A 13,166-nucleotide genomic window follows, 5' to 3' on the forward strand; every position below is an offset into this window, starting at 1 on the left:
CTGGTTTCAAGAATTTGTACTAGATTCTCTCAAATTCTGGTCATCCCTGCAAAGGTTGTCTTAGCATATCACTAAAGCTCATAGGGCTCATCATATGATAAAGAGAAAGCTAATTCCAGGTAAAACTATAAAATAGGCAATTAGGTATAATTGTAGTTTCATTCTGGGGAACACTAAACTCTTGTTTCCTTGAGTTTTTTTGAGTGTGGAGGCTGAAATTTAAAAAAAGAGTTATATTTAAAAAAAGGACAATAAACTGGTGATTAATGAGACGAGACACATGTATTTTATAAAAGAGAACTGGGTTGTAACGCAACCTAGCACCTTCCCCACACAGCCCACGAGGGTCCAGGAGCTGACCCTGCCCAGGAGCAGGTTCCAGCCTACAGCATCATGTAGGAGCCCCTGTCCACCTTTCTGGCCTTAACTCACACTGCTCCATGCCCTGTTCTATATTCCAGTTCCATCCAAATATACTTTCTGGAACACACACACACACACACACACACACACACACACACACACACACACTAAACCTTAATGCCAAAGATTACCTAATAGTGAATTAAAACCTAAGGGGCTGGGTGCCTGGGTGGCTCCTTTGGTTAAACGTCTATCTTCAGCTCAGGTCATGATTTGGGGTCTTGGGATCAAGCCCCACCTTGGGCTCCACACTCAGGGGGGAGTCTGCTTCTCCCTCTCCCTCTGCCCCTGCCCCTGCTTGTGCTCTCTCTCTCTCTAATAAATAAATAAAATCTTGGGGGGGTAGGGGCATCTGGGTGGCTCAGATGGTTAAGCGTCTGCCTTCGGCTCAGGTCATGATCCCAGGGTCCTGGGATCGAGTTCCGCTTCAGGCTCCCTGCTCCTTGGGAGCCTGCTTCTCCCTCTGCCTCTCTCTCTCTCTCTCTCTCTCTGTCTTTCATGAATAAATAAATAAAATCTTTAAAAAAAAAATCTTGGGGGGGGAAAAACCCTAAGGGGCTAGTAAAACTACTCTATAGTGTTAGAGGTCAAAAGAGTAGCTACCTGGGAGAGTACTGATTGGGAGCCAATACAATGGAGTCTACTGGACTGTTGAAAACGTTCTATATCTCGATCTAGGTGATTACACAGGTATATCCATACACTAATTCATCAAGTTGTATATTTGAGACTTGTATACTTTATGTAAATTGTACTTCAATTAAAAAGTGAGAAAACAAAGTAAAACAGAGAAAACCCGAAAAGTCTGCTCTAATTTGATTTTGTTGAGATGTGTTTTATGACCCAGAATATGGTCTCAGTGAATGTTCCATCTTCACTTATAAAGAACGCATCCTCAGCTGCTGTTGAGTGGAACATTCTGTAAATGTCAATTAGACAGTGTTGGTTGATGACACCACTCAGCTCTTCTAAATCCTTGTTGATTTTCTGTCAACTCCTTCTACCACTGAAAGAGGAGTGGAAGTCTCCAACTAGAATCATGGATTTCTCTATTTCTCCTTTCAGTTATGACAGTTTTTGTATGGTATATTGTGGAGCTCTGTTGTTAAGGTGCATACACATTTAAAAACTGCTGTGTCTTCTTGGCAAACTGGCTCTTTTACCATTACGTAATGGCTCTCTTTATCCCTGGTTATTTCTTTGCTCAAAATACTATGACATTAATATAACCACCCCGACTTTCTTTTAATTAGTATTTACACGATATCTCTTTTTCCATCCTTTTAATTTTTACCTACCTATATTGTTAAGTTTGAATTGAGTTTCTTATGGAAAACATATAGTTTGTTCATGATTTTTTTTCTCCATTCCAGTAATTTCTTTTAACTGATATTTACAGATCATTTCCATTTAATATAATTATTGCTGTGTTTTAATTAGGTCTATCATTTTCCATTTGTTCCTTTTGCTTTTCCTTCTTCTGTTTCCCCTTTCTTTTCCTGTGAGTTGTTTGAACATTTTTTTTAAAAATTCCATCTTGTTTATAGTATTTTTACTATACCATGTTGCACAGGGTTTTTTAGTGGTTGCTCTAGGTATTACAATTTTATGTATTTAACTTTTCAAAATCTATTTAGACTCAACATTTTACCTCTTCAGGTAGAAAACTTATCACTATATAGTCCCCTTACTCCCCCTCTTATGTTACAGACAATGTTATAATTTTTGCTGTCAAATTATTTTAAAGAACTCAAGAGGAAACAGCCTATTCTATTTATCCAGATATTTACTATTACTCTTCCTTCATTACTAATGTTCCAAGTCCCCTTCTGGTATCATTTCCCTTTTGTCTATAGAACTTCTTGACACAATTATTTTGGAGCAGAACTCCTGGTAACAAATCCCCTTAGCTGAGAATATTTTTATTTCACCTTCTTTCCTGATAGATATTTTCACTAGGTAAAGAATTCTAAATTGACAAGTCTTTTCTTTCAGTAGTTTAAAAATGTTATACCACTGTCTTCTAGCCTCCGTGCTTTCTGAGGAGAAATCTGCAGTCATTCAAATCATTGTTCCCTACAAGTAATGTGTCATTTTTCTGTGGCTACTTTTAATATTTTCCTTTGTTTTTAACAATTTAATTATGATGTATCTGGGTAGGGCTTTCTTTGGTTTACCCTGTTATGGGTTTGCTGACAGATTCATAAGTCTTCCTTGTTAACTGTTTGAAGTATTTGAGAAATTTCAGATACATTAATTCATAACTATATTTTCAAAGATTAATTATGAAATGGTCTTAAATGTTCGGAGAATTTAATCAGTCAAAGCCATGAGCTATTAACCAAAGAAAAGAAATGGCCATAGTTTTTATACAAGAATATTAACATAAACTCTAGAGCCAAACTGCCCAAGTTCAGACAATGGTGCTACCACTTACTGAATGCCTAACTTGGGTAAGTTACTTAATTCTCTATGCTTCAGTTGTCTCCCTGGTAAAATGAGGATGATAAAATAGTATCTGGCTCATAGAGTTTTTGCAAGGATGAACTGAGTTAATATAGAATACATATTTAGAATAATCCCTGGCATACAGTAAGTGCTATATGCACACTAGCCATTTTTGTTATTTTAAATTGAGTATAAAGGCTTAAGAAAAACTTTTTAAGAGAGAGAGTGCGCACATGCATCCGCGTGAGTGGGACGGAGGGGCAGAGGAGGGAGAGAGAGAATCTTAAGCAGTCTCCACGCCCAGCATGGAGCCCTATGTGGGGGCTCGATCTCACGACCCTGGAATCATGACCCAAGCCGAAGTCAGGAGTCAGACACTTAACTGACTGAGCCACCCAGGTACCCCAAGAAAAACTAACTTTTTTAAATTAAAACTTTAATAAGTTGAATATTTATTAAAATACAGACATTTCACTTAAACACAAAGGCCTTGTCTTAGTCTGTAAAAGCCTACTAACCGCAGACAGAGTAGAGCCCCACAAGGCCATGAGGGAGGAACCACAGTTCTGCCACCTTTGAGTTTCTCACAAAAGCCACATACTCAATAAACCACAGATATTGACTAAGTGGGTGAACTCGATGATGGTCCGTCAATATTTGGTGCCTACCAGTTTCTACAATACACAGACATGCCATGCCTGAAGTCAACCAACAGAGAACAGAGGTTAGTTGGGATCCCAATGGCAGTGTTCTACAGAAGTGATCCAATTTAAGATGCACCTGTTCTAGTAGCTAACCAATATTGATACTAATCCTTTTTTTATAATAATTTCAGCAGAAAAACTGGAGATTATTTAACTGAGTCAGTCAAGGTACTTTGAGAAACAAAATATATAGAAGAAAATACCTACTTCCAAAGTTTTCTTTTACATGTTAAACACTAAAATGTTCTCTAAAGTGATGGTAGGGGCGCCTGGGTGGCTCAGTCGTTAAGCGTCTGCCTTCGGCTCAGGTCATGATCCCAGGGTCCTGGGATCGAGTCCCACATCGAGCTCCCTGCTCAGCGGGAAGCCTGTTTCTCCCTCTCCCACTCCCCCTTCTTGTGTTCCCTCTCTCACTGTGTCTCTCTGTGTCAAATAAATAAATAAAATCTTAAAAATGTTTTTAGTTACATTCCACTTCAATTAAAGATGGTTTTAAGTATTGTTTGGGTGAGATGCTAAGGCCAAATCAGAAGTAAATTATCCCATGCTAGAACACACGAGCATGTTAAATGATAGCCATGATGCCTGCATGCTAAGGAGTAAAGAAAAGCAAGACTCACCTCAAAGTTGTACTTTTTCATCTGGTTGAAGTGTCTGCAGTACAGATAGAGCATGCCGATGCTGCTGCCCACTGCAATGTAGTCCCCATTGGTATCGAGAGCTGTGAGGTAGACCACAATAGAGCGGAAACCCTTCTGGACCTTTGTGGGAATGGCATTGAGGAGATAGTACAAGGGGCAGAACTCTCTGAACGTAATAGGTTCTGATACTGATGCCATGGCCAAGGTTTTCACAGATGATCTTCAGGCAGGAAAAGGAATGTTTACTTGGCATCTGGGGAAACCTGGGGGCTAAAGAACAAGGCATTATAATTCTTTCGACGTCTAGTCATGCCAAAGAGAAGTCATGTTTAACAGCGGGATCAAGGAACTTGCAAGTGGGTAAAAATTATAGGTGGACCTTAACTGAATGGAGAAAGTAAACCGGTTTCATCAAGATCACTTTGGAGCATTTTAATTCAACAGGCACCTCAATACTGGCTCCTGTAATTTACATTGTGCTAAGTACTATGGAGGAATGGAAAGAAAATTAAAAACAGTTCTTATTCTCAAGTAGTTTATGATCTAGCCAGGCAGGCAAAAGAAACAGTGAAGTTACACAAAACCACATGTGATTAGTGCTAATCTGTGGGTCTTGACGAGAAGAGGGAGAGAGCAATGTGGAAAAGGCTTCACTGGAAACATCCTGAACTATGAAGCCCACCAGGAAGGATGGAACATAGAGAAGAGAAACAGGAAAGACACTGTACCAGGAGAACAATGAACCAATCCTGATGGAGAAATACATTCACTGTGTTGAGAGAGCAGAGAAACATGTCCCCCAGCTGGATGTGTACAGCCTCCTTGATGCCCAGGGCCTCAGTTACACAACTGTTCCACAGTGAGACCAATACCTCTTGGCACTCTGATATCAAAGTTTCCCTCAACAAAGATACTCAGTCCTCACACAGCACGTTGTAATTTATGATGCGCTCAGTCACTCGTTTAATCCTTACCCTACCTGTAAGATCAGTGGTGTCATCCCCAACTTTGAGAGGAAGGTACTGAGGACCCAAGGGTCACAAGACTTGAATCTAGGTTTTCTCCCTTCAAGTCCTGGGCCTTTCCAATCCCACAGTCACTGTTCCGACAGACAAGCAGCAGCTACAGGTGGGTGCCCTGTTCCTGATTAGAGCTGGCAGGGTATTTCACTCCTTCAGTTCCATGGAGACTTTTAAGCCCCTCTGGTAAAAACTTGTTGAGATGCCGGATTTATGGTCTGTTGGAACTGTGGGTTTTCTATTTCTATAGAGTTGACCAACCAACTTCTAAGTTCTCTTATAATGAAACTCCCACCCAATTCATTCTCACCCAGGGGCCCTTGCATTGGCTGTTCCTTCTACCTGGAATGCTCTTTCTCTAGATGTCACTCAGATTTTGCTCCTTCTCGGCATGTAGGTCTCTGCTAAAATGCCCCCTTCTCCACAAGGTCCCACCTGCCCACCCCCTAAAGTGGGCTTCCTACCACCACCACTGAGTACTCTCTATTCCCCTCTCCCTGCTTTACTTTCTCACATATCCTTTTTCTTTGCTGTTGACTGGCTATCTCTGCCTGACTCCCTCTACCATCACTGGTCTGTAAGGCCCACAGGAACAGGACCCGCATCTGCTTCACTCACCCCTGTAGCCCCCAGCACCTGGAAAAAGATCAGGCATAACAGAGGCACTCAGTAAGTATTTATTGAATAGCTGAATGAGTTATATGAAAGGAAAATTTTCAAGGAAGGAACAAGTGACAAGAATGGAAGACTAGCAAAATACCATCTTTTCTCCAATATGGCCCCAATTCAACGCTGGAATAATAATCCCCTGCATCTATATGGCATATCCAGTGTTCTAAGCATTTTTAGACTCCTGTTTTGTTTGATAATCACAATAGTCAATACAGCAAAGCAAGCAAGGTAATTTATCCTAAAGGTAATAATAAGAATCCTATCCCTCTGTGATGGTTCAGCCTCTTGTAGCAGAGGCTGAAGCTCTGGGAGGTTCAGAAATTTGCCCAAGCTCCCATAGCTTTAAAGGCCTAGTGCAGGGATGCCTGGGTGGCTCAGTCATTAAGCGTCTGCCTTCGGCTCAGGTCCTGATCCCAGGGTCCTGGGATTGAGCCCCGCATCGGGCTCCCTGCTCCGCGGGAAGCCTGCTTCTCCCTCTCCCACTCCCCCTGTTTGTGTTCCCTCTCTCAGTGTCTCTCTCTGTCAAATAAATAAATAAATAAAATCTTTAAAATCAATCAATCAATCAATCAATGCTTAGTGCAACAGGTATCTGGTTGGTGAATGCTGGTTCTGTGCGTACGGCAGCACAGCTCATAAACTTACACCTTTTTAAGAGCAACACCAATCTTTGGTTTATGCAAGTACTCCAGAAAGGTGGGCAAGGCTTGCATGATGCAGAAATCAAATGAAAATGAAATGGCTCTTAGGCAAACTCAAGGGAGAACAGTTGCTGACAGACACGGTGGGAAAGGAGGTAGGTCACTTAAGGACACAGGACACTAACCCTGGAACAGGGACAGCAGCAGCAGTAATGGTAACAGCTAATGATGTCACATCACAGAAACTATCCTTAGCACACTAACTTGTGAAATCCTCACAAAAAATCCTAGGAGGTCAGGACCACTGTTATCTCCATTTTATAGATGAGGAAAACTACTCCCATTTCAACAATCTTCTCTCCAGCTTCAAGTACAAGGGCAGCATAGGAACAAGAAAGGCTTTGTTTCCTCAATGAGTCTGTGCATGCAAACACATTGATACGTCATAATTTACATAATGTTTTTAAAATGAAATCTTTTATAACAGTCATAAACGTTTACTGTCAAAAAATGTTTACTGTCAAAAAACTGGAATACGGAAAATTACAAAGAACTAAATAACTACTACTCATAATCCCCTTGTACAGAGATATGCTATAGGTACAGAGAGCCATAGACCCGTGTGCAGACACACACTTGATAAATCACAAGCATTTGCCATGTTATTAAATATTCCCCTAGAACATGATTTTTAAGACTCTATAAATAAACTACAGAGGACACACTGTATACATAAACCAAAATTTTCCCAACCAAAATGTTTTACTTTCTGCTTCAGCGGACAAAATCTCCTAGGAAGCAAGTGGAAATACTAAGCACCTCACAAATGTCAGCTGGTACTATTTTCCTCCTTTAAAAGGCATTTTCCGCAAAGTAGCTTTGTCAAATTATGACACTTATATTTTAAAAATTAATTCACTTGATTTGATATTATTCACTGACAGCCCCACAATCTCCATACAAGAGGGGATTTTTAGATTGCAGTCTGGTTAGAAGAAGGCCAGAGGATTTACCTTGAAACTCATTTGCAGAGCAGGCACACTATTCTAACTTGGATTACATGTTTATTTGTGGTGGCTTACTGGGTATTAATGGATAATAGAGAAGATCAGAATCCCTGCAATCATCTCTTTGGCACAATCAATAATACTATCAACTTCAATTTTTTTTAAAGATTTATTTATTTATTTGAGAGAGTGAGAATGAGAGAGAGAGAGTACATGGGGGGGGAGGGTCACAGGGAGAAGCAGGCTCCTCGCTGAGCAGGGAGCCCAATGCGGGACTCGATCCTGGGACTCCGGGATCATGACCCGAGCTGAAGGCAGTCGCCTAACCAACTGAGCCACCCAGGCGCCCCTCAGTTTTTTTTTTTAAGATTTTATTTGCGAGAGAATGAGAGACAGAGAGCATAAGAGGGAGGAGGGTCAGACGGAGAAGCAGACTCCCCGCTGAGCAGGGAGCCCGATGTGGGACTCGATCCCAGGACTCCAGGATCATGACCTGAGCCGAAGGCAGTCGCTCAACCAACTGAGCCACCCAGGTGCCCAGTACTACCAACTTCAAAAATGTATAAGGATCCCTCCCTCACTTACCAGGTCCCAGCAGGGATTAAAAATTATCATAATTCTGTGGCAGGTAATGGGCAGTATAATCAAATTTAGAATCAAATTTTCAAGCTAAAATCCTAGCATTCATCCCTGACTTCTCCTTCTCCCTCTCCTTCACCCCTACAACAACCCCTCACCTCATTCCATTTGCTCTATCTCCTAACCTACCTCACACCTGGCCCCTTCTCATCATCTCTGTGGCCATGCCCAAGATGAAGCCATCACACATCTCACATCATCTAATGACTGCTCTCCTTGCTTCCACACCTCACCTCTAGAACCTGTGCTCATACATAGCAGTCAGAATGAACTCTGTGACTTCATCAAAATTAATTCTGTGCTCCAAAAAACACCACCAGGACACTGAAAAGACAACTCACAGAACTGGGAAAAGTATTTGTTAATCACATATCTGATAAAACATTTGTACCCAGAATATATAAAGAACTCTTAAATAAATAAACATAATAAATATAATTTAATACATAATAAAAATACAATATTGTATTATTATATAATATAAAAATTAAAATAACAACTTTGTTATAAATAAAACTTATAATAAAACATAACACATTAGCATATATAATAAATATAACTAATAATAAATTTATTATTTATTATATAATAAAAAACAATTCTTAAATGGGCAAAGGATCTGAATAGACATTTCTCCAGAGAAGACATAAAAATGGCCAATAAGCACAATAAAGATGGTCACGTCATTAATCATCAGGGAAATGCAAAACAAAACCACAATGAGTTATCACTTTAAATACTAAGATGGCTATAATAATAATAATAATAATAATAAAAGACATATAGGTATTAGCAAGAATGTAAAGAAACTGAAATCCTCATACACTGCTGGTAGAAAATAAAATGATGATACAGCCACTATGAAAAAGTCTAGCAGTTAAACACAGAGTTACCACATAACCCAGCAATACATACATAATAACATAGGTAGACATATGTCTACACAAAAATATTATGAAGGTAATAATATTAAAGGTAAAAATTAAAAACAACACCAACTGTCCATCAAAACAAAATGACAATATATCCATACAATGGAATATTAATCAATAAAAAGGAATGAAGTTCTGACACATGCTACAACATGATGAACCTTGAAAACATGATGCTAAGTGAAATAAGACAGACACACAAAATCACATATTGATTCCATTTATATGAAATGCCCAGAATAAGCAAACCCATACAAACAGAAAGTAAATCAGTGACTGCCTAGGGGTAGAAGACAGGAGTGGGGGTGGGGATGACTGCTAAATGGTATGGGGTTTCTTTTGAGATTGACAAAGTTCTAAAATTGATTGTAGTGATAACCATCACTACATATCTCTGTGATATACTAAAAACCACTGAACTGTACACTTTAAATGAGTAAATTATACGGTATGTAAACTACATCTCAAACTACTATAAAAAGAAGAAGAAACAGCTGTTCAACATCCTAAAAACTTCCATAAACTAGGAATAAAGGGTAATTTCCTAAAAACTTCCATTCATTCATCCATTCATCCTAAAATTTCCATAAACTAGGAATAAAGGGTAATTTCCTCAAGCTGACAAGGAATATCTACAAAAAGCAACAGCTAACATCATACTTAATGGTGAGACATTCAAATCTTCTCCACGAAGATCAGCTACAAGAGAAGGACTTCCTCATGTCACCACTCCTTCTCAACATCATCCTGGAAGTTCTAGCTAATGCAATAAGACAAGAAAAAGAAATAAAAAGTATAGAATTTAGGGAGGAAGAAATAAAACTGTCTTTGTTTGCAGATGACATGATCATCTATGTAGAAAGTCTTAATCAACAAAAAACTCCTGACACTAATAAGCAATTATAGCAAGGTTACAATACAACTTAACATACAAAAGCCAACTGCTTTCCTATATATCAGCTACGAACAAGTGGAATTTGAAATTAAAAACACGATTCCATTTACATTAGCACTCCCCAAATTGAAATACTTACATATAAATCTAACATAATATGTACAAGATCAATATGAGGAAAACTACAAAACTCCCATGAACAAAATCAGGGAACTAAATAAATGGAAAGATATCCCATGTTCATGGACAGGAAGATTCAATATTGTCCAGATGTCAGTTCTTCCCAACTTGCCCTACAGATTCGATGCAATCCCAATCAAAATCCCAGGCAAACTATTTTGTGGATATCAATAAAACTATTTTCAAGTGTATATAGAGAGGCAAAGAACCAGAATAGCCAACACAATGTTGAGGGAGAAGAACAAAGTTAGAGGACTGATACTACCCGACTGCCAAACATACTATAAAGCTACAGTAATCAAGACAGTGTGGTGTTGGCAAAAGAACAAATACACCAACAGAACAAAAGAGAGAGCCCAGAAATAGCCTTGCACAAATATAGTTAACTGATCCTTGACAAAGGAGCAAAGGCAATAAATGGAGCAGAGACAGTCTTTTCAACAAATGGTGCTGGAACAACTGAACATCTACATGCAAAAAAAAAAAAAAAATGAATCTGGACACAGACCTTACACTCCTTCACAAAAATTAACTCAAAATGGATCACAGGCTTAAATGTAAAACACAAAACTATGAAACTCCTACAAGAAAATACAGGAGAGGGGTGCTGGGTGGCTCAGTCGGTTAAGTGTCTGCCTTTGGTCGTGATCCTGGGGTCCTGGAATTGAGCCCTGTGTCAGGCTCCCTGCTCAGCCTTTCCCTCTGCTGCTCCCCCTGCTTGTGATCTCTTGCTCCCTTGCTCTCTCTCTTGCTCTCTCTCAAATAAATAAATAAAATCTTTTAAAAAGTACACAAGAGAAAACCTGGATGACTTTGAGTATGGTGATGACATTTTCTATACAACACCAAAGGCATGAACCATGAAAGAAATAACTGATAAGCTAGACTTCATTAAAACTAAAAAGCTCTGCAAAAGACAATCTCAGGGGGAATGAGAAGACAAGCCAGATTGAGAGAAAATATTTGCAAAAGACACATCTGACCAAGGGCTGTTACCCAAAATATACAAAGAACTCTTAAAACTCAACAATAAGAAACAACCCAATTAAAAAATGGGCCAAAGACCTACTAAACACCTCACCAGAGAAGATATACAGATGGCAAATAAACATATGAAAAGGTGTTCTACATCATATGTCATCAGGGAAACGAAAATTAAAATGAGATACATGCCTATTAGAATAGCCAAAATCCCGAACACTGACCACACCAAATGCTAGTGAGGATGTGGTACAACAGGGACTCTCATTCATTGCTGGTGGGAATGTGAAATGGTACAGTCACTATGGAAGACAATTTGGGTTTTTTTGTTTTGTTTTGTTTTGTTTTACAAAACTAAACAATCTGGGGCACCTAGCTGACAAAGTCTGTAGAGCATGCAACTCTTGATCTTGGGGTCATGAGTTCAAGTCCCATACTGGGCATAGAACCTACTTTAAAAAAAAAAAAAACTAAACTAAACATAATCTTATTATATCATCCAGCAATTACATTCCTTGGTATTTATCCAAAGGAGATGCAAACTTATGTTCGCATACAAACCTTCACCCAGATATTTATACCAGTTTTATTCACAACTGTCAAAACGTGTAAGCAACTAAGATGTCCTTTAGTAGGTGAATGTATAAATAAACTGCGGTACATTCAGCCAATGGAATATTATTCAGCATTAAAAAGACATGGGCTATTAAGCCATGAAAAGAGAGAGAAACCTTAAATGCATATTACTAAGTGAAAGAAGCCAATCTGAAAAGGCTACAACCTGTATTATTCCAACTATGTAACATTCTGGAAAAGGCAAAACTATGGAGACAGTAGAAGATCAATGGCTGTCAGGAGTTGTGGGGGGAGGGAAAGGGATGAACAAACCGAATAAAACAAAAGCACAGACTTTCAGGGCAGTTAAAACACTGATACCATAATGACAGACTCATGTCGTTATACATTTGTCCAAACCCACAGGATGTGCACGACCAAAAGTGAGCCCTAACGTAAATGATGGGCTCTGGTTGATTATGATGTGTCAGTGTAGGTTCATCAGTTTAACAAATGTTTTAATGTTGATATCGGGGGAGGCCCTGCATGCGTAGGGGCAGGGGTATATGAGAAATCTGTACTTTCTCTTCAACTTTGCTGTGAACCTCAAACTGCTCTGAAAAAAAGTCTTTTTTTTTTTTTCAATAAGAGTTCTTTGAAAGAGAAATGGGTGGGTCTCATACTACCCGTCCTATTCAAAATTCCTCAGGGGCTCCCCGATGGTCCCAGAAAAACCCAGTTCCTTTCAGTGGCCTACATAAGGCTCTGTGTGGCCAGCCTTCCTGGCTCCCCCTCACATCCCTGTCCCTCCCCACCTGTCCAAGCTCCTGCTGCACCGACCCACTCTTTCCCTACTCAGGCCTCTAGTCCCTCTACTCCAGGGATCTTTCATCTCACTCACAAGCCTGGCCTCACAAAGGGCCTCCCTGAGCCAACAGCTTGCAGTCCCTCGGCCCCTCCTGTCATGTCACCTCATGTACATCCTTCATATTCTCATCACAAACTTTAGTCCCTTTATTTGCTAAGCAGTTTAATGATCATCACTCACAAAGATATAAGCAACAAATGTAAACCCTAGTACCCTAACAATATCTTTGGCACAGAGTAGATATTCAATAAAGATTTGCTGAATGAATAATGAAATGTTAACTTCAGGTCCTACTGCAGAGAATAGTCGCAATCCAATCTTTAAAATCAGTAATGCTTCCTTGGTCACAAATATTTCCATTAAAAAGACAAAACACCACTCTGCAATATTCTTCTTCTAGTCAGGATGCTTCTCCCCCCGTGGAATCTACCAATCAACCCCCTATACCTGCAAGGGGGTCAGATGATCTTCATGCGGACTGACAGCACCCTAATGCCACCTTGGTGGGCAGTTTCTCAGAACTGGAACAAGGACATCAATACATAGTCTAAATCATTCACT

At 39.6% G+C, this 13,166-nt stretch overlaps 1 protein-coding gene across 3 annotated transcripts in view; it reads right to left on the reverse strand.

Annotated features, from left to right (window-relative positions):
• Positions 1-13,166, reverse strand: part of TECPR2 (tectonin beta-propeller repeat containing 2) — a 98,897-nt gene that overhangs the window by 82,518 nt on the left and 3,213 nt on the right. For 2 of the 3 annotated variants that reach the window (XM_028099891.2, XM_088024440.1), the window contains exon 2: positions 4,196-4,486. In XM_028099891.2, coding sequence (XP_027955692.1) covers positions 4,196-4,414 — 219 coding nt within the window. In that variant the 5' untranslated portion in view covers positions 4,415-4,486. Of the gene's footprint in view, positions 1-4,195; positions 4,487-9,786; positions 9,866-13,166 lie in introns of those variants that run through there. The other variant, XM_028099880.2, reaches the window with a different exon arrangement.

Source organism: Eumetopias jubatus, unplaced genomic scaffold, assembly GCF_037043125.1.
Source record: "Eumetopias jubatus isolate StellerSeaLion01/CBP00866 unplaced genomic scaffold, mEumJub1_p1.0 scaffold_7, whole genome shotgun sequence".
Classification (NCBI taxonomy): domain Eukaryota; kingdom Metazoa; phylum Chordata; class Mammalia; order Carnivora; family Otariidae; genus Eumetopias; species Eumetopias jubatus.